This window comes from Lontra canadensis, unplaced genomic scaffold, assembly GCF_010015895.1.
Source record: "Lontra canadensis isolate GAN:19392208 unplaced genomic scaffold, GSC_riverotter_1.0 scaffold7, whole genome shotgun sequence".
In the NCBI taxonomy this organism is placed as follows: Eukaryota; Metazoa; Chordata; class Mammalia; order Carnivora; family Mustelidae; genus Lontra; species Lontra canadensis.
The window spans coordinates 29897267-29924658 of record NW_022631001.1 but is presented as its reverse complement, the minus strand read 5'-3'; the positions used below and the strand labels follow the sequence as shown (position 1 = coordinate 29924658).

General features: G+C 52.9%; 2 protein-coding genes across 10 annotated transcripts; one reads left to right on the top strand and one right to left on the bottom strand.

Annotated features, from left to right (window-relative positions):
* On the top strand, positions 1-22210 carry APBB1 (amyloid beta precursor protein binding family B member 1). Of its 8 annotated transcripts, none has more exons than XM_032853315.1 (15): positions 1-102; positions 7546-8280; positions 13793-13971; positions 14068-14124; positions 14204-14289; positions 14404-14467; positions 14904-15053; positions 15436-15563; positions 15670-15675; positions 15975-16089; positions 16228-16312; positions 16568-16651; positions 21109-21224; positions 21372-21548; positions 21633-22210. In XM_032853315.1, the coding sequence occupies exons 2-15, from the start codon at positions 7560-7562 to the stop codon at positions 21798-21800; spliced, it is 2136 nt and encodes a 711-aa protein (XP_032709206.1). In that variant the 5' UTR covers positions 1-102; positions 7546-7559; the 3' UTR covers positions 21801-22210. The 8 variants fall into 8 exon arrangements, with proteins under 8 accessions (XP_032709206.1, XP_032709207.1, XP_032709205.1 ...); XM_032853316.1 differs by lacking the exon at positions 1-102 and adding an exon at positions 388-520 and having other exon boundaries at positions 13796-13971; XM_032853314.1 differs by lacking the exon at positions 1-102 and adding an exon at positions 388-520.
* SMPD1 (sphingomyelin phosphodiesterase 1) lies at positions 17096-27203 on the bottom strand. 2 transcript variants are annotated; one of them, XM_032853323.1, is made up of 6 exons: positions 26714-27203; positions 25037-25809; positions 24323-24494; positions 23823-23899; positions 23485-23630; positions 17096-17278 (listed from the first exon to the last, which is right to left on the bottom strand). In XM_032853323.1, exons 1-6 carry the CDS (start codon positions 27011-27013, stop codon positions 17232-17234), a joined length of 1515 nt encoding a protein of 504 aa, XP_032709214.1. In that variant the 5' UTR covers positions 27014-27203; the 3' UTR covers positions 17096-17231. The 2 variants fall into 2 exon arrangements, with proteins under 2 accessions (XP_032709214.1, XP_032709213.1); XM_032853322.1 differs by lacking the exon at positions 17096-17278 and adding an exon at positions 22561-23320 and having other exon boundaries at positions 26714-27202.
* Between the last annotated feature and the right edge of the window lie 189 nt (positions 27204-27392).

The window sequence follows — 27392 nt, the reverse complement described above, 5'->3', positions numbered from 1 at the left end:
CAGGCGGCCGCGGCCCGGCCACCGCCACAGCCCCTCCCGCTCCAGCCTCGTGGGTGCGGCGCGCGCGGGGGTGCGGACCCAGGGCCCGGCGGGGCGCTCTCGGTGAGTCCGGGGCCTCGCCGTGGAGGGCGGTGCCCGGCTGGGCAGGGGTCGGCGGAGGCAGGGGCAGAGCTCTGGGACCCGGGGACTCGGGCCCAGGGCCTGCGGCTGGCCGGGGCAGCTGGGCGGTAGGGTGCATTGAGGCCCGAAGGTCCCGCAGGGTGGGGCGCCCAGGCAAGCTGCGGCAAGTGTCGCCCGCGACGGGCTCGCGCGCTCGTGCCCGCGCGCGGCCCAAGATGGCGCCTCTCCGCGCAACACCCCCCAACCCTCCCGCCCCGCGCGCGCCTCCGCCGCTCGGGGCGCGGCCCCGCGGCCCGCGCGCTCCAGGGCGGGGGATGTTGTGATGGAGAAGCCGCCGCGGAGCTGGAGCCCCGCAGTCTGAGCCACCTCCGCCACCTGGGCCTGGGGCCTCCCCACGCAGGTAAGAGCTGCCCCTGCCCGGGCCCAGCTCTGGAGGTCGGATCCCGAGCCCCAGCAGTCAGCGGACCCCGCAGCCCCTTCCCTTTGGTCCCTCGGTCTGGGTCCCCCAGTCAGGCCCCATCCCCGCTGACGGTCCTCCCGCCGCGCGCATTCCGACTGCCGTCCTGTCCTTCCCTTGTAGGCTCCACCTCGGTCATCACAAGGCCCCCTCCCCAACCTCTACCTCGTGTCCTTCGGGGCTGGAGAGGGGCGAGAATGGGGTACACGAAGCGAGGGGTCGATGGGGGAGGGGGATGGGGGAGGGGAGGTCTAGGGCTGGGAATGGGACGTGGGGTGAGGTGGGCAGAGCCTTTACGGTTTTCTGCAGGGTCCCTGGCCTGCAATCTGTCAAGCCGCATTCAGTTGCCCTCGGCGACCGAGGGGTGTGCCCTGGGGCCGGCTGTGTCCCCAGCTTAGACAGGAGGCCTAGCACTCGCAGAAGCACTCATTAAGAGTAGTTTTCCTACCGCCAATTCAGAGGTTATTCCGAACCTATTTTGCATCTGCCTGTGCATTTCTTACATTCCCAGCCGTCCAGCGTAGTCCCATCTCTCTCTACTCTTTCAAAGCCAAAACCCTGCCTACACTTGCTGTCTCCATGTCTTCACTTCCCATTCATTCTCAAAACCACTTCATTTGGTCTCTGTTGCCGACATCCACCAAAACTGCTGGAGCCAAGGTCACCGGAGACCTCCATGTGGCCGGTTCCAAGGGACACTTTCCTATTTCCCCCTTTAACCTTTTAGTATATGCAGTGGTGTGCGTTAACTCTCCTGGAAGCATTTTTCTGGTTTCTCTTGTCCGGCATTGTCTGCTCCTTCATGGTCTCATTTGCTACCATCTCCTTCCCCTCCCTTTAGATGTTGGTAAAGCTCTTGGTTCTGTCCTGAGCCGTGTTCTTTCATTCTGTACTTTCTCCTCTGGTATTTTATTCCCTCCCAAGTCTTCAGATTTCATATCTATATATCTATATCTATATCTTTATACTGATGATTATTAAATGTATGTATCTGGCCCAGACCTCTTTTCTGAACTCCATATCCAGCTGCCCTCATGACATCCCCTTGAATCAAGAGAAATTCCATACCTACAGATCCCAAGCTGAATTATCTTCCATGTGTTCCCTCTCTACCCTTCTTCCAAATCTGTTCTTCCTACAGCTCCCAGAAATGGCTACTTTCCAATCAGTTATCCAAGCTTGATTCCTGGGCAACATTTTAGATTAACCTCTCTCCCTCATCCTCTGCATCTAATGTCACCAAATTCTGTCACATCCGCTACCTAAATATTTTTCAGATCCATTCATTTCACTCCATCCTCACTGCTACCAGATTTAATCTCTTATTTCCCCCTCATTGCTCTAATAGCATATATTCTCTTGCCTACATCCCATTAAATGCTCTCAACACAGTGTGATCCTTTAAAAAAAATTGCAGCAATCTAATTATTTATTCATTCAGCAAATAAACTTTGAGCACCTTTTATATATCAGGTAGTGTTATGCACTGAAGATATAATTATGAACAAAATACACTGCAATCTTGTCCCACAATCCAGGAGGGAATCAGAATAAAATGACAAGTGTAATAAATACCATGAAGTGGATGGTTGGATGGTGCCTTGAGAATACATAAGGGCACAAGCTAAACTGGTCTGGGAGGTAGAGAGAACTGAGGAAAGCTTCTCTGAGAACGTGACATTTGAACTCAGATGTAAAGGTTGAGTTCGAGTTAGTTAGGCTGAGGGTTACCAGAAGGAGGTTCCAGGCAGAAGGGAAAAATCACATGCGAACACCTTGTGGAAGGAGAGAGCATGAGGTCTTCGAGGGATCAAAAGAAGGCCAGTGAGGCTGAAGATGGAGAGGAAGGCTGAGGCCAGTTTAAACTGAGCAGGACAGTTTAGGCCACGTTAATAATTTTGACCTTAAGTTCTTTGTCCTTGGGGTGGATTGTGATGACAGTGGATGCAGAGAGTAGATGAAGTCCAGAAATTTTCCTCGGAGAGAACATTATCAGTATCTGGGGATTGATTAAATGTGGGGGGTGGTGAGGGAGATGATAGTGTTAAGGATGGTACCCCTGCTTCTGATTTTTACAACAGGATAGGTGGTTATATCCCTCCATGAACCAGGATCCTGAAAGAGGACCAGTAAGGGTGTGGGAGAGAGAAACGTAAGCAGGCATGTTTGAGAAGCCTTTGAGACATCCTGGTGGAGATGTTGAGTAGGAAATTGAATGTACATGTCTGGAGCTTGGATGAGGGGTCTAAAATGGAGATGTAAATTTGGAAATGGGCAGTGTATAGGTGGCACCCAAAGCTATGGACACAAATAAATACGTGGAATATTTGTGAGAAAAGGGCATAAGAATAAGCCATGAGAAATCCCAGTGTGTAACAGCTGGTAGAGGAAGGTGAGCCAGCATAGGGGTCTAAGAAGCCACCAGACAGGAATTAGAGTGTAGGCAGAAAACCAGGAGATGTAGCATGAGGAAGCCATGGATGAAAGTTAGACGAGAAGCTGGATGTCGAGGAATGCTGAGAATACAACCAAGATTATGTGTGGGTTGGATTAGATGACATAGGGTCCTGCTGACCTTGGCAAGAGCTGTTACTGAGACGTGCTGGGAGTGGAAGCAGGATTGGAGAGGGTTGAGCAGTGAGTGCAAGGTGAGGAAATGACAACAGTGAGTAGAGACAAGTCTTTTCAAGAAGTTTGCTTGAGCTGGCAGGGGGGAGAGAGAGAACAAGAGAGAGCCAGTAGTTAGTTGCACTGGAGGAGTGTCAGTAAAGAAACATTCTGCATGTAAGTTGGTAGATAGTGGGTCCCATTGAGAAGGAGAGGTTGATTATATAGAAGAGAAAATGGATAAACAGTGGTATAAAATTCCTGGAAAGTCATGAAAGGAAGGAGGGAAGTAACAGATGAAGCAGTTGGTCTTAGGAAGAAGGATGAAAGGATGGGTGTTGAAGACAGCAAGTTTGTTTTTGGGGATATCCCTCAACTGGTGGCTTCTATTTCCTCTGTGAAGGAGGATTGGGAGGTCTCTGGGAGCGAGGGCTGGTGCAGGGGGTGGTCCCAGGAGAGCTGTGCTCTTGTCTCAACTTAAAAGTCCTTTCCTCGGGTGCCTGGGTGGCTCAGTGGGTTGAGCCTCTGCCTTTGGCTCAGGTCATGGTCTAGGGGTCCTACAATTGAGGCTGCATCGGACTCTCTGCTCAGCAGGGAGCCTGCTCCCCCGCCCTCTGCCTGCCTCTCTACTTGTGATCTCTCTCTCTCTGTGTCAAACAAATAAATAAAATCTTATAAAAAAAAAAAGTCCTTTCCTCAAGCAGCTCTTTGCTGATGTCTGGGCTAGAGGAAGACAGACTCTTACCCCTGTAGTGCCTTATTGCTCCCCATCACAATACTCCATCATTTAATCAACAAATAGGGGGTGCTCATCGGTGCCAGGGACTGGCCAGACACTGGCACTGTTCTGTACAGTAAGGGGTGGTTTCCCTGCTGATCTCTGTGCTCCACCAGGGAGGGACCATTGCTTTATAACTCATCACTCTTCCCCATGGCTAGCACAGTGCCTTGCAAATAGTAAGCTGTCAGGTTACAGGAGGCTTGACCTTGAGTGGGATGTGCTCCCCACTGCAGCTCCTTCGGGCTTAGCGGCCACTCTTTTAGCTCCTTTCCATGAGGGCTCTGCCCAGCTCCCTGCCTTGAGCCAGAATCCATGTGGCTTTTTCCATCCTTTGAGAGGCTTCAGGTACACCAAACCCCAAAATGTGCCTCTTTTTGAGGATCCTGGGCTGCTGGTCACCCTTTGACCACAATAAGTTAGGTGATGGCTCCACACAGTGCCTTGAGCCAGGTGCCTAGGCTTCAGTGCTAGTCACAGCAGAACTTCATTTCTCCCCTAGTGCCTTCTGCCCTGGTGACCAGGGGGACAGGGCTGTCCTGGAGATGACCTGGCTCTTCAGTGCCCCAGCCTCACAGTGTATCTGCCTTTCCTAGATCACACCTCCAAGTGCTAAGGCGGTCGGTCCTATCCTAACCTCCTAGACGCCTGGCTGCATACACTGCTGCTTCAGAGAAGGGCTCGTCATCTCCATGATCCTCTGCGCTTGCCAGTCACAGGTCTCCCACATCCTGACACTCATGGAGATGCCACCATGGAACAGCCTTTGGGCCAGCATGTCGGCTTACACTAACTCCCTCCCTTCCTTTTCTCCAGATTTTGGTCCTCACTGCTCTGGGACCCCCTGCTTTCTTGGGTACCCTTCATCATTCTCCATTACCCTCCCTAACACTCCCGTTGCCTGCTTTCAGCCCACAGGGCCACACAAGCTTATCTCGGTGTCTGCTCCAACCTCCAAATTCTGAGTTCTGAGCCTCCGAATTCCTCTTACTCTATATCTGTCCCCTCCATCCTTCCTTCTGTCCACCCTGAGGGCCCGCACTGTGGCACATGCACAATGCACGCTCCTTGGTAATGGGAATGTGAAGTTGAGTAAGACACAGTCTCAGGTGTTTGGTTGGAATGGGGCACCGGGTATCGTGAGACATGGAGGAGGGAGCATGAAGAGGGAGGACTAAACAGGAAAGGCTCACTGCTTCGGAGCTGTGCTGCTGAGCCAAGTTTTGAAACATGAGCAAAGGTTCTCACATGGGGAGACAGGATTTCAGGTGGGGGTAGAGAGCACTGTAAACAAAGAGCCAGAGCTGTTAGGGTGTGAGTGACATGTTCTTGAATCTGCCACCCTTTGTGAGGCTGAAATGTCAGGTGTGAAGGAGGCAGGGAAGGGGGAGGAGGTCTGGGAGGTCATAGGGATTTGCTCAAGGAGGATCCTGCTAGTGTGCACAGCCCTTATCCTGAAGGCAGCAGTGAGCCATCTGAGTTTTCCAAATGGGGAGTGACACAATCTGGTTTCCATTTTTGGAAGATTACTGTGGTTCTAGGTAGTGGCAGAGCTGTTTATTTTTCTCTTTTATGCCAGTGACCATGAGTTTGCTTATTGCCCAGCTGGAGCCACACCAAGTGCCCCAGCAGTTCCACATGAAGCAGACACACAGACAGGAACATTTTTTCAATGCATGTCACAGATGTGCGCACAGAATTGTGCTAGGGTCTGGGCAGGGAGGCAGGATGGAAAGGCGTTATGCACTGCACCTGAGAGACAGGTAGCCTGAAGCCCCTCATTGGCAACCTGTGCTCAGGGCTGAGAACTACAGTGAGGTGCAGAGAGAACCAGGGCCAGGGGTCAGGGGGAGAAAGAACTCCTCAGTGGGATTTTGGGGTGGGGAGAGAACTCTCAGGTGAGAAATAGGGGTGAAAGAACCATACAGTGGAAGTCAGAGAGAGAGGTGTGCAGTGAGAGGCAGGCAGTGAGGGAGAGTTGTGTGCTGGGGACAAGAGTCAAGGAGGCCTTATGGGAGGACTCAGGGAGGGCATGGGGGAAGTGGACAGCAGGAGCTAAGGGGGCCAGGATGAGGGAGAATTGGGTAGTGGTTGGTCAGGGAGAATGGCCAGCGACGTGGTGGCAGTGAGGGTCCAGGGAGTAAGCACTTTACGGTAGGGGTCAGGGAGGGAGGGGAGTAAGAGAAATGGAAGGTAGGGGAAATGGGGAGGATGCAATGAGACCCTGATGGTGGGATCACTGGGTGATGTGGCTGGAAGGACAGGTAGGCAGAGAAAGTGATCCTCAAAGGCTTCTGGTGAGAGGGGTCCAAGGAGACAGGAAGTGGGGGGAGACTGTCACTGTGGAACAGGAGATCCCCTCACATGAAGGGCAGATGGGATTTGGTTGGGCCACCATGAACAGTTGGTTGAGACACAGTAACATGGCCCAAGTGTGTTTTCTGAAACTGGCAGAGGAATACTAAAATCAGGCCTGGAAGAGAAAGGAGGGCCTTTCAACAAATATTTATTGAATTCCCGTTCTGTGCCAGGACTGTGTTAAGCTCTAGGCATATGGCATTGAAAAAAAAGAAAAAAATCTTCCACCATGGAACTGAAATTATAGTCATGAGGAGACAATCATTAAACAAATAGTAATAATATTGGTAAATACCTTGACAGATGGTGCTAGGCACCAGGGAAGGTTTGGGTGTTGCTGAGAGAGGGCATGGTGACATGCAGTTTTAAAAGGGTGTCAGGGAAAGCCTCACTGAGAAGGTGATGTTCAGATCAAGACCTGAAGGCCTGGAGGGTACAGGTCAAAAGCCCCTGCAGTGAGCCACCAGACATGGGGCATTATAGGGTCTGGGAGGTAGAGTGGTGCCCAAAGTGAGGTACTTAATAGAAACACTCATCAAAATGTAGTTTCATACAGCCAAAGGAGCCATTAATTGGAGCTGATGGTCCTTCCTCTATGACCTTCCTTCTCAGGTCCATGCCCCTGAGAAATGGGTCTGCAGCTCATTCTCTCCTACTCTCACAGTCCCTAGTAAGGTTGGGCTTCAGGGCTGATTGAGCCCAGTGATTGATGGTGAAAGGAATACTGCCTGGGGAGCTCACACTGGGACACTGTGGATAGCAGCGTGGCAAGAGGAAGGGGGCAGTCAGTGTCCAGTGTCCAGAGCACATGAGCCAGTCCCACAGCAACTGGGTCCCTGGCACAGTAAGCCCCGGTTGGATCAGCTGGGGGTGGGGACGCACAGAGAGCCATTGTGTGGAGGCTCTTCTGTTGGGAGTGAGGGCAGAGCAGGGGCTGGCTGTGCTGGCTCAGAAAGCTCAGGACTGGGGACTTGGGCCCAGGGTAGACTGTAGGCCTGGCTCTAGCCTTTGGTGGAGATGGTGGTTGAGTGGGTGGTGGTGAGTGGGGACAGGAGTTAAGCCTAGTTGTTGTCATGGGAAAATAGCTCCCAGGACACAGACTGGTGGGTGCTGGTCTGCTGAGCATGAGTGAGTCGAGGAGGTATAGAGCACAGCCTCAGGCAGATGTAGGGGTGCTGCTGTTCCCACGTGGAGGCTCAATGCGGTCTCCTCTCCTCACCCGCAGGATCTGCCAAGGCCATGTCTGTTCCGTCATCACTGAGCCAGTCGGCCATTAATGCCAACAGCCACGGAGGCCCCGCTCTGAGCCTACCCCTGCCCCTGCACGCTGCCCACAACCAGCTGCTCAACTCCAAGCTGCAGGTCACGGCTGTGGGACCCAAGGACCTGCGCAGTGCCATGGGGGAGGGGGGTGGGCCTGAGCCAGGCCCTGCCAATGCCAAGTGGCTAAAGGAGGGCCAGAACCAGCTCCGGCGGGCTGCCACAGCCCATCGTGACCAGAACCGCAACGTGACCTTGACCCTGGCAGAGGAGGCCAGTCAGGAGCCTGAGATGGCACCCTTGGGCCCCAAAGGCCTGATGCACCTATACTCTGAGCTGGAGCTCTCTGCCCACAATGCGGCCAACAGAGGGCTCCGAGGATCTGGCCTGATCATCAGCACCCAAGAGCAGGGGCCGGATGAAGGAGAGGAGAAGGCAGCAGGGGAGGCCGAGGAGGATGATGAGGAAGAGGACGAGGAGGAGGAGGAGGAGGACTTGTCTTCTCCCCAAGGGCTGCCTGAGCCCCCGGAGAGTGTGGAGGTGCCTCCTAGACCCCAGGCCCTTGCCGACGGTCCCCGAGATCACAGCAAGAGTGCCAGCCTCCTGTTTGGCATGCGGAACAGTGCGGCCAGTGACGAGGACTCAAGCTGGGCTACCTTATCCCAGGGCAGCCCCTCCTACGGCTCCCCGGAGGACACAGGTACCTTATGGAGCTTGACATGGGGAAGATGGGAGGGCAAGAGGGCAGAGGTCAGGCCTCTCCAAATCAAGGCCAGGGCCAGCCAGGGCATGAGCCACAGAGCCCATGTCCTCAGTCCTCAGCAGGCCATAACCGGGTTTTCCTGAACAAAACTATTCCTATATTTAGAGTGCTTCCACAAACTGATAAGTCCATCCATTGTGGACGCTGATGGATGGTGGACTTGTTGCATTTAGGGAGCACTTAAAAGGTACCGCCCTCTGCTCGGCGTTATTGTACTGAATCCTCATAATTATGTTGTGAGTCTGATACTATTATGGGGCCTGTGCTACAGATGGTGAAAAGTCAGCCTGGAGAGGTTAAGTAGCTTTCCCATAGTCACAGAGTCTGCGTTCATAGTGGAACTGTGTCTAGACCCGAGCTCTTAGCCCTGCTTACCCTGCACTGGTGCATGCGGCACAGTGAGCCACGTGCACGTGAGCCAGCTTTTACCAGGCCAGGTTTGGAGGCAACAGCACCTCCCCACATAGGTCTACCTGGAAAGACTGAGGTCGGGGCTTGTATGCAGAGCACCACTCAAGGCATTGCAAGGATACCGTTTTCTATTCTTTGTATCAGGAATAGAATACTGACTAAAGGTTAGGAAATAAAGGAAGAATAAATAGATACTTCTTTGTGGGATTAGGCAGGAGGAGAAAGTAGAAAGTAGGTATTAGGACTCCAAGGACTGATCATTAAATATGTCCCATTTAAATAAATTGAGTCTCTGTCATGTAGAGATGCAGACAGAGTTGAGGAATGGAGGACAGAGATGATCGGTCATAGCTATAAGCCTGGAGTTCTGTGGATTGGAGTCTAAGTAGAGCCTCGGAAGGACTCTGCTGTGCCCCTGGCAACAGGCACCATACCAAACCCCAAACTGGGAGCCTTTGCAGGGGAGCATGCAGTTCATGGAGCCATGGAGCCAAGGGCAGTGCATCATCTCCTTTCCTTTTCCAAAAACTTAATTATGGACATTTTCAAACATCTACAAAAGTGGAGAGACTAGAATAGTGAGCCCAAGTGACCCATGATAACAGTTTCAGCAATTATCAGCACATGACTAATCTTGCTGCGTCTATACCCTGATCTACTCCAGGCCCTAGCCTAGGTAATTTTGAAGCAAACATTCAAATCCATAAGTGTTCACCCATGCGTTTCTAGAAAACAAAACTCTTAAAACAATCCCCAGTACCATTATGTTGCATACAAATATTTAACAGTAATTCCTTAATATTGTCAAATATCCGGTCAGTGTTTATGATTTCCCAGTTGTTTAATAAATGATCCCCCACTCTGCTATTTAAAAAGTTTTGATTATTTTGAATCAATAATCAAATAGTCCTAGACCTTTTGATGGTGGATGTGTATCTCAAAGTTTCTTTGAGCTGTATGTTACGCTTCCATCCCTCTGTCTCCCTCTATTTCTGCTTGCAGGTTGTTGTTGTTTTAAATTGGAGACACAGGGTTATTTGGCCTGGCTTTTCTGTGGTCTGAATTTGCAGACTCTCTCCCTGTGGTGGCATCGAGCAGGTTTCTCTTCCCCTAGATTTCCTGCAAATTTGGTAGTGTGTTCCAGAGACTTGATCAGATTTGGATTTGAGAGTTTTTTTGGTGTTTTGCTTTTGCAAGGACACCTCATAGGTGGTATCGAGTACTTCTATCAAAGGCAAAGTCTGATTGCCTCTCTTTTCTGTGATGTTAGTGACTTTCCATGGTCATTGCTTGGACCTCCTTTGAAGGGAGCAGCTGCTGCTTCACTCTATTTATAGGGTTGGGTGAGGGGGAAATGTAGTGGCAATGGAGCCAGTTCATGACACTTTTCAAGGTAAACTGAAAACTGGACATTGATGTGAAATATCTCAATTTCTAAATATTAACAACCAACTCTGTTTTTTGAAAAAGCACCATGCAGGCCATACAAAGTCTGAGTCTTGTATTGGTCTATAGGTTGCTAGTTTGCAGACTCTGCCCTAGCTTGGGGGGCTGGGGGTTTGAGTCAGAGGCCAGATACTGGAGGGCATGATTGCTCAGAGGCTGCTGGGATGGTTAGTGCAGTAGCTGCACCTGTGAGCCTTCTGGGAGAAGGAGGCTGGAACTGCTGAAGAAGTGGGAAGGGCCTGCTAGGCATGGGGATCGACCTCAGTGAGAGGGGATGGCCAAGGATCAAGCTCTGGTGGAGACTCTGGAAAGTGGAGGGAGTGGTGTGGCATCAGCCTGGGGAAGGGGTCCAGTCACTGCTTACTCCTTTGTAATTGTGGTGCCATGATCCTGAAGGCCATGGAGAAAGTCTGGGCTCATGTAGGAACGGAGTAGAATTGAGCAAAAGTTATTTTCCCCTTCCCAGCTTAGGATCTCCACAAAGTTTTTGACTGAATAAGTGCCTGAATGAATGAATGAATGAATGAGTGAATGAGTGAATGAACTTAACTACCTGTGTTGGGTTCATACTTGGTGCCAGGCCTTGTCCTAAATGCTGAGAAGGCATACTATAGGGGACAGAGGTTCCTGTCCTCATGGCACTCACAGTCTAGTGGGGGAGACAGAGATAGACGGGCGGCTCTGATCAGCATGGTGAGCACTGGAGTGGGGAAGGTGCAGCAGGGGGACCCAGCCCTGCCTGTGTGCGTGATGGGGGAGAGGGGGTGGGTCAGTTTTGAGACATGACCTTTACATGTATGCCTGAAGGAGTGGGTGATAGTCCAGTGAAGATTGAGGGAGGGAGGCTGGGCTTGGAGAGGATGAGGGGCATGCCCCGCAGGGAGAGAGAGACAAGGGGTGGAGGGTGATCAGAGGTAAGGCTGAGAAGCAGAGGTTAAGGGCTGAGAACAGCACACAAACCCAGGGAGGAGTTTGGGTTCTATCCTGAGGGCAAGAGAAAACAATTACGAGTATTAAAGTGGAGAATAGTTTAGCATTTTAGAATAGTCATGTGGGCTGTAGTGTGCAGTCCAGATTGGAGGAGACTAGGCTGGAGGAGGGAGCCCACCTGTGAGGCTGTTGTGGCGATCCAGGGAAGAATTGCAGGTAGTAGCTTGGACTCTTGTAGTGACATGGGGATGGAGAAGAGGAGAGAGCATTATGTGATTCACTGACTCCCGAGCAAATGACTACACCGGTTTCACCATGAAGACATGCGTGGATGGATGAAAGAATGATACACAAACCTTTAAATCCGTGTGTGAGCGCCTGAATGAGTTGACGCAAGAGTGGAGATGTCCATTCTGGAATAAATGTGTGCATGTGGCGGCAAAGGCTTTGAGTGGGGCTCTGCTTGGAGGGAGATATGCCAGGCTACAGAAGGGCCTCCCAGATGGTTGGGGGGAGGGGGGAGAGCGGCCCCTCCAGGACAGATTGGAAGGATGACGCTCTTTGAAGCAGGAAGGTACAGGCTAACAGGATGGCAGATGGATTGGTGTTCGTGACTCAGTCAGAAGATGAATTGGTCCCCAGATTCAAGAGGTATATGATCCTTCATGAAGAAGGGTGTGGCTGTGGAAGGCACGGTTGCCCTCGGTGCCCGTGTTCCTGGAAGATTTGACAGGAGAGCCCTGAAGGTGATAGAGGGTCCCTGGGAAAGAGTGGACATTCTAATTCCTTTGGGCGTGAGGAAAGGGGAGGGTGGAGGGAGACGAGGTGGTAATGGCTACCTAGAAGGCTGGACAGGCAAGAAGAGCCCCTCCTCTGTGGGCCCACCTCATTTGCAAACAGGGTGGTAAGACATCTTGCTGAAATAACTCTCCCATCAGGTGTGCAGCCACCTTGGGTAACCACACCTGCTCCCAGCACCCCTTGCCTGGTTGCCCAGCAGCCTGGGTCTGGGGACTGCCTGTATCCTCAGTGCTGCCTCTTGGACCAGTCAGGATTCCTCGTTTCCCTGGTAACGGGAAGCACGTCAGCAGTCTGGGCGCTCCCAGCCGGCCTGGTGCTGCGGTTGCCGAGGAGACGCTGCAGCCTAGCTGGGCCCTGGCAGGTGAGGGGGGCTGTTCTGGGAAGCCCCAAGCCCATCCTCAAGCTTGCTGGGGCCCAGCCCTCAAGGCCCACTTTGGGGCTCAAACTGCAGGACAGGTTCTGGGCAGGGGAGGGATCCCTGGGAGCCCTGAAGCCACACCCTTTTTGTGCTGAGAGCTCCAGGCTTTGCAGAGCCCCAGGTGGCTGAGGTATTCCCGAGGCACTGAGCTTCCTGGTGTCCCTAAGACTAGGTTTGACTGTGGTGCTGTGGTGCCCGTTTTGGGGTGGGATGGAGATTCAGGATTGGGGGAGGGGAGCCAGGATTAGAAAGAAGAGATGTGAGCAGGAAGGGCTGGGGTCTTATGAGGACCCTCCATCCCCATGCAAAGGAGATCCCCTCCCATGGTGGTCCTGGCCCCTCCTTAGTGAGCGCCAGGTTGGGGAGGATCTTGCCTGGCAGGCGCTCTGCCCTGGTGAGAAGGGGGCGGGATGAGCTTTTCTCTGCAGCCCAGCACCAGGCTGTGAGCCCAGCTGGCCGGGCTGGAGGGGCTGTGAGGAGGGAGGGTGGAGGCAGGAGGGGCTGGGAACCAGCGCCATGTTCTCCCAGGACTTCTTCCTGGCCATCATCCTACAGGACAGCAGCCCAGGTGAGGGGTAGCCTGAGTCTGGGCTTGATGTGGGCTGGGGCTGGGTGGGGAGGAGAGGCAGAGGAGGCAGAAGCTGGCTTACGGAGCTGGAGTGGTGTGGCTCTGCTAGAAGAAGAGGGGTGTATGTCACAGGTATGTGTACATGTGCAGAGAATGTTTGCCTGCATATGTGTGTGCCAGGGGTTAGGGTATGAGTGTCTGTGGTATCTGCACACATGTGGCAGAGGTTGACTGAGTGTGCATTCACTGTCTGGGTGGTACCCACACATGTGTGGGGGGTTGTTGTGGGTGTGGCTTCTTCACACGTGTGATGGGAGCTGATACATAGAACCGTGCGTGTATACCTCTGCGTGTGGTGTCTGCCTTAGGCTATGGCTGGAGTTGGGGTGTGTGTGTGTGTGTGTTTGCCCTTCCTCATGTGTGTGCATCTGACTGTGATACCTGCCATCTCTGCTGGTATTTTCTGTGTGATGGCTGCACAGGATCGTAGTAGGGCTTGTATGTGTTGTGTATCCTAATGCACACATGTGCGCGGGAGCTGCTGATAAGTCCGTGTACTTGAGAGATGGATATGCATGACAGGAGGTCAGTTAGGGTCACCCAGTCTCCTTCTCTTCTCTCTGCCTCCCTCCTTCCCTCTATGTGGGCACATTAGCCAGGAGCAGGGTCCGGGAGGAGACCTGAGTCATGTCCCCAGCTGGTGGTGCCCCATGTTGTGACTCCAGACTGCAAGCTCTAGGAGGAAGCAGGAACCTTGTGTTGGGGCCTTCCCCCATCTCTTCCTCTTCACCATGGGGTCTCCGCAAGGGGACTGGGCATAAGTACCTACTGTCTGCTTGTTTGGTGGGCAGACCCTCATCAGTCCCCCCACCCAGCAGATTCTTTCTGGAACCCCAACGCCTTCGAGACGGATTCCGACCTGCCGGCTGGATGGATGAGGGTCCAGGATACCTCAGGGACCTACTACTGGCATATCCCAACAGGGACCACCCAGTGGGAGCCCCCGGGCCGGGCCTCTCCCTCACAGGGGAGCAGCCCCCAAGAGGAGTCTCAGGTGAGCTCACAGGCCTGTCTTTTGTCCAAGGGTGGAGGGGTGGTGCTGCTGGAGCCAGACGAGCCACCCACTTATCACTCCCATCCCTCTTCCTAGCTCACTTGGACAGGCTTTGCCCACAGAGAAGGCTTTGAGGATGGAGAATTTTGGAAGGTGAGGGGACCTGCTTCACAATGGGCGAGCTGGAGAAGGGACATCATTTTGGCCCTGACTCCTCTCTCCCTTTCCCAAGGATGAACCCAGTGAGGAGGCTCCTATGGATTTGGGACTGAAGGACCCTGAGGAGGGGACATTGCCCTTCCCAGCTCAGAGTCTCAGGTGAGTGGGAAGGCATGATACAGTGTGCTGGCAGGGGAATGGATCTCTCTGGGAGGGGCCATAGGACAGCTTCATGTTCAGGGATCTGTACCAAGTGTTACCATCTTCCTCCAGCCCAGAGCCATTACCCCAAGAGGAGGAGAAGCTGCCCCCACGGAATGCCAACCCAGGGATCAAGGTTTGTTCAAGACCAATGCCCGTTCCCCAGGTTGGGGCTCCTCTGTGTGCAGGAGACCCCCTGTGTCATGTTCTGGGGGGGCATCTCTGGTCTCAGGAAGCTCTCCAGGTCCTGAGTTAGGAGCTCTTCCAGTCTTAGCACAGATCCCTGTGTCTGAGCCAGAAGCATGTCAGAGTCTAACTCAGCCAATCCAGCATCTTGGCAGGGGGTCCATCTAGGTTTGGCTCAGATGCTTTCTTGTACTAGCAGGGGTCTCATCTGAGACCATCCCCCTCCCACCAACCATATCCTGTTTGGGGAGCTTTTCAGTCTTAGCTCAGAACACCCTCCCAGCTGCCATGTTCTGAGTCAGAAACTCCTCTGCTCTTAGCAGAGAGCATCCTGTGTTGGGGGGTCCTCCGGTTGTACCTCCCACCCCCTCTTCTGTGTCTGGCAGTGTTTCGCCGTGCGCTCCCTAGGCTGGGTGGAGATGACCGAGGAGGAGCTGGCTCCTGGACGCAGCAGCGTGGCTGTCAACAACTGCATCCGGCAGCTCTCCTACCACAAAAACAATCTGCATGACCCCATGTCTGGGGGCTGGGGGGAGGTAAGGGCTCAGCTGGCGGGTGCAGTTCAGTGGAAAGGGAAGGGAGCTGTGAGAGAGAGAGAGAATGAGAGAGCTGGGTTACCCAAGCAATGACTGGGGGAGGGAGGTGACAACCCCGGCAAATGACAGCCCAGCGAGATGGGTGTGCAATCCCAGGTGGTGGCCTGGGGAGATGGTTTCTAGCAGTGACCAGATCACGTAAAACCAGATCATGTAAGAGATGACAGACGTGACTCGAGTAGAGTGAGGCCTGCAGGGTGGGTGGTCTCACACCAGGCCAGGGGCCCAGAGCTGTGGCTGACCTTCCCTGAGCTGGAGGTGGCAGAGATCGGCCACCTCCCCAGCTGGGGCTCCACTGAGTGCCTGCTTCCTGGGCCCACAGGGAAAGGACCTGCTGCTACAGCTGGAAGACGAGACACTAAAGCTGGTGGAGCCGCAGAGTCAGGCCCTACTGCATGCCCAGCCCATCGTCAGCATCCGCGTCTGGGGCGTCGGGCGGGACAGTGGAAGGTGGGAGATGGGCTGGGGATCCTCGGGTGGGGGTGCATCCAGCAGTCAGAGTGGGGGCCCTCCTTCCTAACTCTATTCTTTGCCTCTCTTGTGCTGCCGGACCCAGAGAGAGGTACTTATGTCTAATTTACCTTGACCGTTCCTCTTCCCACACCTGGACCAGATGCCTCAAAGCACTGAAGTTCCCCTATTCTGCCCTGCCCCTTCCTGCCCGCTGTGCTGGCCCATCTTCCCCCACCTTGGCATGCTTGCCTGTCTATGCCCCAGCCAGAAGGCGGCACCCACAAGACACCAGCCCAAGGGCAGAAGCCCTGAAGGAGTTGCAATGGACAGGGAGGGCCAGGGTGGGGTAGGGATGACACCTCGCACTGGATGGCACTGGGAGACACTGAGGTGCCCCTCCCCCAACAGGGACTTTGCCTACGTAGCTCGAGATAAGCTGACCCAGATGCTCAAGTGCCACGTGTTTCGCTGTGAGGCACCTGCCAAGAACATCGCCACCAGCCTGCATGAGATCTGCTCTAAGGCACGGCCCCCTCTGCTCCCTGGACTAGCTACCATTTGCTCTACAAGGATGTGGGTGGGGTCATTGAGTGGGGGTGGGGGACTCCAGAGCAATGAAGACCTAACAGACTCTCCCTTGCTCCTCCCTTCCTCTCCTCAGATCATGGCCGAAAGGCGTAATGCCCGCTGCTTGGTAAATGGACTCTCCCTGGACCACTCTAAACTGGTGGATGTCCCTTTCCAAGGTCAGTGCCACAACCCTGCCAGGTCCAGCTCAGCTTTGTCGGCAAAGGTGAAGTGACTCAGGAGGAGGCACAAACTACTACGTGGACATGGGCACATGGAGACTAAATTCTTTGGATCAAATAAGTCAAAGGGAGATGGGGAAGGGGTGGAGGTAGGGCCTTGGCTGGGTGCATATCCAGCTTATGCCCTGGTGGTGGGGACTGAGAGTGAGCAAGGTCTGCCACCACGACTGATCCCTCTTTTCTTTCCCACAGTGGAATTTCCAGCACCTAAGAATGAGTTGGTACAAAAGTTCCAAGTCTATTACCTGGGGAATGTGCCTGTTGCTAAACCTGTTGGTATGTGCGTTCTTCTTCACCCAGGGACCACCACCTTGATCCCAAGGCTATGCCCACCCTCTGCCCCCTAATGCCTTTTTTACCAGACCTTCCTCTTGCTTGATGTCACTCTGCCCTTTAAAATGCATCCCAGCTTGTTGTACCTCTGTCCCATCTGCACTCTGTGTTCTGCCTATAGTAGCGATTCGCATGCCTTCACTGAGTTTGAACCAATGAACCAGGCACATCGGGAGATGCACTATTGCATCCCATGGAGAAGCTTTGATTGGTTTGGGAGGCAGGTCTTAGATGACTGTAAATACTAGGTAGCAGCTGGGAGCTGGGTTTGGTACTGCAGTGCTAAGGATGATAGGCTGTGAGCATCCAGAGAGGAAGCAGTGAGCATAACCGTGACACGCTTTATTGCTTGTGAAGTACTTCCTTATATATCATTTAAGACTTGACAATCCTGTCAGGTTGGGATTATAGTAATACCCATTTTGTAGATAAGGAAACTGAGTAGAGACTGTCTGGTTGTCTCTTATATTTCCAGTGCTTTCACAGTACCTGTTATTTATTTGCTCATTCACTTAACAAATTCCTATGAAGCCCATCTTGGGCTGGGTCTTGGGAGAACAATGGCCACAGCTTTTGTGGAGGTTACAGAAGGTTACAGCAGAAAAAACAAAAAACAAAAACAACAAAAAAAAAGGAGTTAGTCAAATAATCATATTAATAATAAATGTATAATTATTAACTGAGTTATTCACTGAAAGAAAGTAGCAATGTGCTATAAAACTATGTTGGAAAAGACTTTTTTGAGAAAGTGACATTTGAACTGAGATAAAAAAATGAATGGGAGCTAATGTGGTAAAAGAGATGGAGATAGGAATAAAGCAGGGGAAGAACTCTCCAGGCAGGGTGAACAGTGTAGAAGAGGACCCTAGTGGAAGGCACTTTGGTACTTCAAAGACATTGAGAGAAGGCCACTGGTGCCAGAAGAGGCTGGGAGCTGGGTGGCACTCAGACCTTATGGGATGTCAGAGGCCACATTTACCGTTGGTTCTTCATCCTGAGAACAGCAAGGAGCTATAGTTGAGTTTTCAGGAAAGCACTTGGCATAATCAGATTTGAATTTTGTAAAAGCTGGCTTTGGCTATACCATGGAGAAGGATGTTTAGCAGGTGGAGGTGGATGTGAGGAATCAATTAGGAGGATCTTGGAGTAGCCATGGCCGATAAGAAGAGTATCACGGAATATGGTGGAGCTGAAGAAGAGTGTGCAGATTCAAGAGGTGTTTAGATAATTAAAATCAACAGGTCTTGGTGATTGACTGAATGTGGGAGGAGAGACAGAGATATTCAGGCTGACTCCTGACTTCCTGGCTTTGGGAATTAACGGATGGTGACACCATTCTCTAAAGGTAGCAGACTCTGGAAGAAGCCAGTTTTGGTATGGAGATTGGAGTTCAGTTTCAGACATGCCAAGTTTGATGGGGAAGCTGACTGACAAACTTGGGTTAGCAGTTGGATTCACAGAGGAGAGGATTGGGTTACAGATTAAAGTGTGGCTTTATTGGGTTATAGAGGTAATCAAAGCCGTGAGCGTGGCAGCCCACAGTGAAAAGAGAAATGAGGCTAGGCCTAGCTTTTAGACCTTCCAGCACTTAATGGACAGAGAAATTATCAGGATTGTGAGAGCAGAAGGAGAGAGAGGGGGAGGCAAAAAAGAGGCCACTTTAAGTAGTGGTCAGGTGTCATATCAAAAGATACTTAGGAAGAGCTCAACTGTTTGGTGGCTGGATAAATGAACAGACAAATGCAACAATGAATGAGACCTGCCTCAAATGACATGGCTAGGAGATGGTAGGCCTAGGACTCAAACCCGGTCATCTTTAATTGTCTGCTCTTCCCCTCAAACCATGCTGACTTTAATGACCAGCACCTTATGTCCTATAAGGGAACCCATCTTAGAAAGTTGGGGGGGGATTGAGCTAGGGTTAGAAAGATGGCCTGGATTTGCAGAGGGGAGTTGGTACTCCAGTTGGATTCAAGGCAGTGCCAGAGACATGGAGCTGGAGGTGAGAAAATCATGCTTAGGGAGCAGGAAGGAAGCTTGGCTGACCTCTACGCCTTTGCTTCATTTCTTCTCCTTTCACCCTCAACTTCCAAACCCTTGTTGCCTCTTCTAGTTATTACCCCTATTCCCCTGTCAACCCACCACCTCATGTAGGTTCTCATAAGATGAAGCAACTGTCTGCGATCCTTGACTGCCCCTCTGCTGCCCGTTACCTCGACGGGTCTGCTCTATTGAGTCTCTAAAGTCATTTACTGCTTTGTCTCATCCTCCCTTTTTAACCTCCAGGAGTGTAACATTGGCTCCTCATGAGGCTGCAATATTGATTCATTCATAAATCATTCATTTATTCAACAAGTGACTATTGGATGCCTGATCTGTGCCAGGCACTATTCTAGGTTCTTGGTACACATTAATGAACAAAACTGACAGATTCTTGCCTTCAGGTAGCTGACATTCTAGCCAGGAGAGACAGACAATAATGAAATTATATAGTATGTTGGAAGGCAACAATTGATATAGGGAAAAAAAATGCACAGTAGGGTAAAGGGGATTCGGAGTGCAGGGCTAGGGGTCAGGGTAAGTTTTTAATCCTGAGTTGTCACCAAATATGGCAGATTGTTTCTAGGCCACATTGTTCCACTACTTTCCCCGCCTCTGTGCTGATCCTTCCCATGCTCCAAGGCCAAGCGCCACCCCCACACCCTACGAGCTTATTAAATGGTTTGACTTTGATATCTTGTCCACACTTTGAGATTTGCCACTGACTGGCATAAATGTTAAACACACCGCAGCCCTTGCCAGTCAGACCAGACCCACTCAGGAACTGCCTGTGTTTTCACCCGTCTGTGGACTCCTAGCTTACTTGGTTATACAAGTTTGGAACGCATTGGCCAGTATTGCCTTGAGGGTGTCTTGCTCAAGTGTCTGGAATTCCTTAAGTAGATAAGCCCTGTGCTGGGATTGGGGACACGGAGATGAAATAAACTTGCCTTCTGTCCTTGAGATGTGCTAAGAGTTGTCCCAGCAACATTCCCTCTCTGCCCTGCAGTAGGGAAGGCTTCCTGGGTGGGGCCTGGGTGAACCCTAAAGGAGGAGAATTAGGAGTTTCTCACACAGTCTAGAGGGAAAGGGCACTCCAGACAGAGGGTTTTCCACAGTTACTGCCTGTGTCCCTTGAGGGCATCCTCTTCTTACTTTGTATTCCCCATCTGCCTAGCAGGGCATTTGCCAAGATTAGGTGTTAATAAATGCTACATAAATCATTTGAAGCTCAGGGAGCAATACAATATGAGGCTTGACAGCTCAGATGAGGCCAGTTTTTGGAGGACTCGCATGCTTGCGAGGGGAATTGGGCCTTGATCCAGCCAGAGGTAAGATGATCAAGGCCAAGATGAGGGAGGGCTTTTGAGGAAGTTATTTGTCCTCTTCTTTGTCCTCTGCCCACAAAGGGTCCATGTGGTCTGCTCCTGTGGGAGCCCAGAGGCCCTGAAAGGGGTGAGAGGGCTCAGGAGTGGACCACAGAGCTGCATGTCTTTACATTGGCAGTTTCTTCTAACCTCTTAGCTGTGAAGGTAAAGACAGTAGATCACACATTCATGAGTAGTGCAGGGACCAGAACCCATGCCTCTGCCATGCCATTTGTTGCTTCTGCCTTGGTTCTCGGCCAAGTGCAACAAAGAGTGAAGTGTTTAATGGCAGTTTGAGGTATAGGAAGCCACTCTTTTACAGGGGGATGTTGATTGATCTAAAAGCTACAAACCTTGCATAACTGTCCTTTTAGCACATTATAGAAATTACAGAAATTTACTGAATCCAGCTAAGATTTGACAGTCCTTCTAATTCTGAAAATAGAAATAAAGAGAAGGAGCAGGGGAACTGTAAGCTTCAATTTCCTTATCTGTAAAATGGTGATAAAAGAATCAAGTGATTGTTGTGAGGTGTGCATGGGATTGTGCACTGTAATGACTGGCATGCACCGTGGCACACACAAGTCAACATACCTCAAGTGGATATAGAACAAAACAAAGGTTGGGTCTTGGGAGAGGAGTGGCTTATAGGGGCTGATTTGGGAGTTCTTGTGGTACAATGCAGTAAATGTCTGAACGTGGGTGAACACTGAGAGCCAAGATAAGGGGAGGTCAGAGCTTAGGCGGGGGTCAGTTCATTTTGAAGGTTGAAGGAAGAGGCTGAGTCAGGTGAAGAAAGCCAAGCCTAGGATTCAATATAGAAGAAACCAGAAAAGTGCTAAATCACTGAAGCCAAGGAGGAGGGCACCAAGGAAGGGATACCTGTGCAGCATTATACAGTGCTGTGGACTGGTGAAGTGGGGATGGAGCAAAGGCCCTGGGGTATCCTCTCCCCACCCCTAGTGGTGTCATGTTTGTGTCCTTATCTTCCAGGAGTGGATGTGATAAATGGGGCCCTGGAGTCTGTCCTGTCCTCCAGTAGCCGTGAGCAGTGGACCCCAAGTCACGTCAGTGTGGCTCCTGCTACCCTTACCATCTTGCATCAGCAGGTAAAGACTGGGTTGGGAGAAGGCATGGCTGTGCTTTGCCATGGAGGGGAGCCTGGGGTGGTTGAGGAAGAGCTGCCAGTAAGGTGGATGTGCCCAGTGGAAGAGAGGGTTGGGCTGTTCCTTTCTAACCGGGTTCCATCCCTCCAGACGGAAGCAGTGCTGGGGGAATGTCGGGTGCGTTTCCTCTCCTTCCTGGCTGTGGGCAGAGATGTCCACACATTTGCGTTCATCATGGCTGCCGGCCCAGCCTCCTTCTGCTGCCACATGTTCTGGTGTGAGCCCAATGCTGCCAGCCTCTCAGAGGCCGTGCAGGCTGCGTGCATGGTAAGTGGGTAGGGTGGTGGTGTGATGACGCCCACCTCACAGGGGGCAGGCTGGAGAGTGACTGCCCCACGTGCCTCTTTGCAGCTCCGCTACCAGAAGTGTCTGGATGCACGCTCCCAGGCCTCCACCTCCTGCCTCCCAGCACCCCCTGCTGAGTCTGTTGCCCGACGTGTAGGGTGGACTGTCCGCAGGGGCGTTCAGTCGTTGTGGGGTTCCCTCAAGCCCAAACGCCTGGGGGCCCATACCCCCTGAAGCCCTCAGTTCTTCTTCCACCTGCTTGCGTTGGGTCCCAGGGAACTCAAGGGTATGGGGCAGGGAGGGGCCCTGGAGGCTATTGTTAGGCCTCAGCGCTCCCCCCCACACCAAAGTGGCCCCTTCCCAGTAGCTGGGGTTCCCTGCTTAGGGGCTGGGGAGAGAGACCTAATCCCTGCAAGGAATTGACAATACTGGATTGATAAGGGGAGCTAGAAGCAAGGCCAGCCCCGGGCTCTCCACCCCCACATTTCAGGTGGAACAGGAGGAACTGGTCTAGGCCAGGCCCCATCTTGGTAGGGTCCGGCAGGGGCAGGAGGGGACTGGTTCAGGCATGGGTCCCCTCCCCCCTGTTCCATGAGCACCTCTGCTGTACTGATATCACTAATAAAGTCTGTCTGCCCTGCTAAGCCGTGTGCCTTCCTGTGCCTGCATTACATCATCACCTGCAGTACCTTGACCCCTCAGTTAGGCTCATATTCCCAAAGCCACCGTGCCCTCCCTGATTTTATTATTATTATTTTTTTTTAAAAGATTTTATTAATTTATTTGAGAAAGAGAGAGAGGACGCACGGGGGAGGGGCAGAGAGAGAATTCCAAGCAGACTCTGAGAGCAGAGCCCCACTCAAGGCTTGATCCCACGACTCTTGAGATCATGATCCCAGCTGAAACCAAGAGTCCAAAGGCTTAACCGACTGAGCCACTCAGCTGCCTTGCCCTCCCAGCTTTAAAAGAAGTAAGTGGGATGGTCACAGAGGGGTCTGGAGTCCATGTCTCTTATCTTTATTTTAACAGCCTGGCAACCAGGCGACAGCAGCAGTACAGGGTTCCTGGCTGGCCAGCACAGCTCCTGTCTGATCTGCTGGCACAGTGCCAACTTAGACCTTTGCTCCACAGCCATGAATGGCAGTAGTCCCAGGGCAGCTTAGATGCTGGGCCCAGGCAGAACAGCTGCCCCTTCTCCTTTATCTAGCCAAACCAGCTCTATGAAAGAAGGTCCTGTTTCCCTGGTGTGCTTGGGGCTCAGATGCACTTCTTACCACAGCTATCATGTGGGGTTTTGTTCCTTTTCTAAGATTTCCACTTTCCTAGCTCTGGGCCCTGGGGGTGCTAGCAGAAAGGTGGCCTTGGCTGCAGGCTCTGGACATCCGGGAGGCCTCCATCTGGCACTAGATGGCGACATAGAGCAGGGCTGTCAGAACGAGCAGAGAGCTGGGCACACAGAGTCGTCAGGCGGCAGGGCATGCCACAGGGCTCTGAGGGCGGGTGGCCCTTATGGTAGAGAAACCAGAAGGTCTGGAATAGTTGCGTGTCACCCCTCATGCGATACACTAAGTCATGCCAGGCAGCAGGCAGTGCATTGGGCAGCCCGTAGGTTTCTCTTGCCCTATAGAGACGCTGCCAGTATGGCGTGGCTCCTGGTTCATTAGCCTGGGTCAGGTTCAGGATGTAGGTCTCATGATCCAGGACCACATGAGAGCTCCCCGGGTAGTTGCCATCTATTTGGTAGACTCGGTAACCTGCAAAGAGGGAGAACTGACTGGAGAGGGAAGGAGCCAAGGCCACTCCGGGGAGGGGTCACATGTCCCACCTGCTCTTTGCCAGCCTTGGCTCCAAGTCTGTTTCTGCTTTCTCAATCCCATCAACTTCCTCTATCCTAATAGCTCCCTTCCACCTCACTCACCAGGATTAAGGCCGATGTAGGTGGTGGCACTGGGTGCCAGGAAGGCTACAGAGAGCGGCCGGCTCAGGGTCTCCTCATCATAGAAGACTTCAAACTCATCCACGTGGGTGTGGCCAAAGAACTGACCAGCCAAGGTGTTCTCATACCTGCCAGAAGACACTAATTATATTCAGAAGGTTCTAGGGATGGGGAGGAAATCTGGGGAGATGGGGTGCTTCTTTCTTCACACACTGAACGAAGAAGCCTCTCTACCCCAGTGGAGCAGCAGGAATAAGATGCTGGAAGGAATTTCCAACCTTCAGGCTGTTCATCCACCCCTCTTCCCACCTCCCCCCTACCTGGCTACTATTCGGTAATAATTCCAGCTCCAGCTCTTCAGGCAGTGCCCCGGGGGAATGTGGCCAATTATATGTACCTGCAGGGAGAGTTAAGGAAGGTTATCAGGGATAACGCCCCTCTATTTGCTAGATGGGATGCTGCCCGATTCATGAGTTGGTCAATAAAGCCAATTGGATCTTTTAAATAAACAAACAAGTCAACAAACAAACAAACAAATATCAGAGCAAGGAGGGGTTCAGGCAGCCCCGGCCAGGAAAAATTGGTACTCATTTCCTACAACAGCCGGCATTGCCGGCCAGAGACAGGGAGTGGATGAAAGGGCTTCTAAGAGGGATCAGGAGCCGAACTCCCAGGGAACACTTGTTGGGAGCTTCAGAAAACCAAGCTTCTCTGCTCACAGGTGTTCTGGCTCTAGATAGGAGTCCGGTCACAAAGGGCCTGCTTCTTTCCCAACCCCCACCAGCAACTACTCCACCATGTTCTCACCACTTTCCCTCACCTTGTCTCCTCGATCCTCAGCAGCCTGAAGCTCCCCCACTAGCCACTGGAGCTGTCCAGCGGGATCTGTGGAGTTGATCAAGAGCCAGAAGTTCTCACGGGAACAAAAATTCATATTGAGAGAGATGAGACGGAGGCCAGGACGTGGGGAAAGGGCATAGAACCCCCCAATTCTGAAACAAAGTGAATATGAAAATCAACACTCATTCATAATCCAGGTCCTGCTCACCCAGTCCTGTGCTAAGCATTTGGGTGGAAGGCAGAGGCACACAAGACTTCCACAAGAGCACAAGAAGATCACATTCCAGCTGAAGACCAAAAAACAGTACTGATTGTAGGGCCCATGTGACTGAGATGAAGGGGCTCAGAAGGCTAAGGGCTCTAGGAGTTCAGGGAAGAGATAAGTGAGCTAGAATGGGAAGGCCCTTCACAAGGAATATGATCTGGGCCTGGGAAAGTTGGGATGTTAAAATGGGGGGTGCCAACATTTTAGAGAGGGCCAACATGAGCAAAGACATGGAGAGGGTATGCTGTCAGCCCGGTGAGGGAGGGTGTCTGGATATAAGGGTAGAGATGGAAGATAGGGTCAGAGGTGGGAGAGAGCCAGTGAGGAGAGCTGACTCATGATAGAATAGTTACAGGTAATACCCAGATCTTCTACTCCCTTCCCTATCATCCACCTTTCTCTTCCTGGGTTTCCATGGACCTCATCTACCTGAGAGTGTGAAGGGCTTCAGTAGGTAGCCAGGACTCCCACACCTTGGCCATTGCCTCATAGAGCCAGCTGGAAGAGTAATTGCCCTCTATGAAAGGGGGAGGGAAGCCATTGACAGGTGTACTCTCGTGGTTGCCCACAGCAGGGTACACAGGCACTGAGCCCAAGAACTTCTTCACAAGGGCTGTGACAGTGGTCAGGGCCCGAAGCTGGTCCTGACGTGACTGATGCCAGACGTTGTGGGCGGGGATGTCTCCTGTCCAGTACACCATATCAAAGGGGCCAGCAGGGCCCAGCCCGCTCAACAGGCTCTCCAGGGTCCGCAGGGGCAGGTCACACTTGCTGTACTCGCCCCAGTATCCAGCACCTGGGCGGGAGGTAGGTGGCAGGCCAGAATCCTGGCGGCAACACAGCGGATTCTCACAGTCAGGGTCTGTGCCCTCCAGGTAGTCATGATCCCAGTGCAGGTCAGTGAGGAAGAGGATGCGACTGACGGGGGCGCCTGGGGCTGGGGGTTTGGGTGGTTGTGGGGAAGGCTTTGGTACAGCTGGCAAAGAGATGTTCCAAGATGAGAAGATGTCCCAGTGCCCGCAGGTGTTGCCCAGGAGCAGACCACAGGCCTCAGATGGGCTCAGCACTGAGCGTGTCCACACTTCCACCATGTCATCTTCAAAGAGCTGGACAGCTGACTGGCACACAGTAGGCGGTGCTATCTTCAGCAGTTTGCAGAGCTTGGTGGCCATGGAGCCCATCCAGGCCACACTGGGCTCCTTCTGTAGTGGGAAGAACCAGTGATGAGAGGTCAGAGGCAGCACAGGAACCAGGCCAAACCCTGGCTACCACCCTTTGTACCTCCATCTCCAAACTGGGGCCAGGCTGGCCTCAGTGCCACCGTGAAGAGACCACAGTGCACTCTCTGCCTCCCACAGACACTGCCCTGTGACTCAGGCAGCACCAGGCCAATACTTCCTCCTCCCCTCAGGAGGCAGTGGCATTTCAGGCCTTTTGCTTACCCAGCTGGCTTCCTCAGGCACTGTCTGCAGAGTGCCCTGAAATCTAGGCTGGGTAGTATGTCTGTCCATAGTTTGGGGCAGGCCTTGGAGAACACTGCAAAGCTCACTGACCAACTAGCACTCATCATAATCCCATCAGGGTCAAGACATCACTATCTAGTCCCACACCCCTGGATGTTTCTGAATTCAAGTCCCTGTTGAGTAACCGGTACAAGGCCTGGTGCTCTGGATTACAGGTGCCAACTTTACCTCACAGGGGATTCAGTGTCAGATGTACAGGGAAAGGAGTCCCAGCCCTTCCCCTAGCAGACAGCTGTGTGCCCTTATGCAAGGGACTTCACCTCTTCCAGACTCTAATCATTTGTAAAATGAAGATAACAACTGTAATGAACACCTCACAGGTTTGATTTAACCTATATAAAATGGCTAGCACAGTGGCCGGCCCACAATTTGCACTCTTTCTTCACAAGGTCACAGTGGAGGTGGTGCTGGTGTGTAATCATGGGTGTCCCTAAAGGACAGCAAATCCGGTGAAGGCTTGTAGATAGATGCCAGCCTCCCCATCACGTTTGCTCTTCAGGACCCCAGGCCCAGCACCTCCCTCGCCCTTGCCCCCACCAGCGCTCCCCTTGGCTGCTCCATCACAGCCCCTTTAAGCGCTCACCTTCAGCCCAAAGTCGATGGCGGTGAACAAGCCTTTGCAGACTGGGCAGGTGAGATTCCACCACCCAAAGGCGTTGCGGAGCTGGGGCACTAAGCGACCGAACCTGGCGGGATGGCTTTGGGAGGGAAGAGGGTGGGCCCCGGCAGGGGCCCAGAGAACCAGGGAGTCGGGCAGGGCCAACGCCAGAGCCAGGCCTATCCACAGGAGCCTCAGTCTGGGGGACCCCCGAGACCGCCCCGATTCCGTCTCCCCGCCGGATCTAGGGTGGCCCTGGCCGGGAGATACTCCGTGGCGGGGCATTGCCCAAGTTTCTAGATAGGCCGCTTCGCCCGTCCGTGTCCCGCCGGTCCAGGCGCAGGCTCTCAAGGGGCCGAGCAGCGCCAGAGACAGCTGACTAGCCCCCGCTGCAGTCGGGGGACTGCTTCGCGTCCAGCCGCAAAGCAGCTCCACCCCTTCCTCTTCCTCTGTTCCCCAGCAGCTGATGTCCGCCGCTGCCAAGAGTGCTGTCAGAGCCGGGGAGGTGGAGAGAACCGAGCGCGCCCGGGACCCGCCCCCGCCCCGCCCCGCCCCGCCCCCGCCCTTCCCCGCCTCCAACTGCGACTGCGCCTGCGCGGGTCGCTGGGCGGAGGGAAGCTCCCTGCGGTCTAAACCTTGGAAGGGCGCTGCAGCCGCCCACGCA

Bases quoted from the DNA above. Each gene is read 5' to 3' on its own strand.
- APBB1 (XM_032853315.1), top strand. From the start codon at position 7,560: ATGTCTGTTCCGTCATCACTGAGCCAGTCGGCCATTAATGCCAACAGC. The intron at 15,054-15,435 runs GTAAGGGCTCAG...CTGGGCCCACAG, and splicing joins TGTCTGGGGGCTGGGGGGAG to GGAAAGGACCTGCTGCTACA. The intron at 16,652-21,108 runs GTATGTGCGTTC...CTTATCTTCCAG, and splicing joins GCCTGTTGCTAAACCTGTTG to GAGTGGATGTGATAAATGGG.
- SMPD1 (XM_032853322.1), bottom strand. From the start codon at position 27,013: ATGCCCCGCCACGGAGTATCTCCCGGCCAGGGCCACCCTAGATCCGGC. The intron at 25,810-26,713 runs GTGAGCGCTTAA...TTCCCACTACAG, and splicing joins CCATCGACTTTGGGCTGAAG to AAGGAGCCCAGTGTGGCCTG. The intron at 24,495-25,036 runs GTAGATGAGGTC...ACTTTGTTTCAG, and splicing joins GAAGCCCTTCACACTCTCAG to AATTGGGGGGTTCTATGCCC.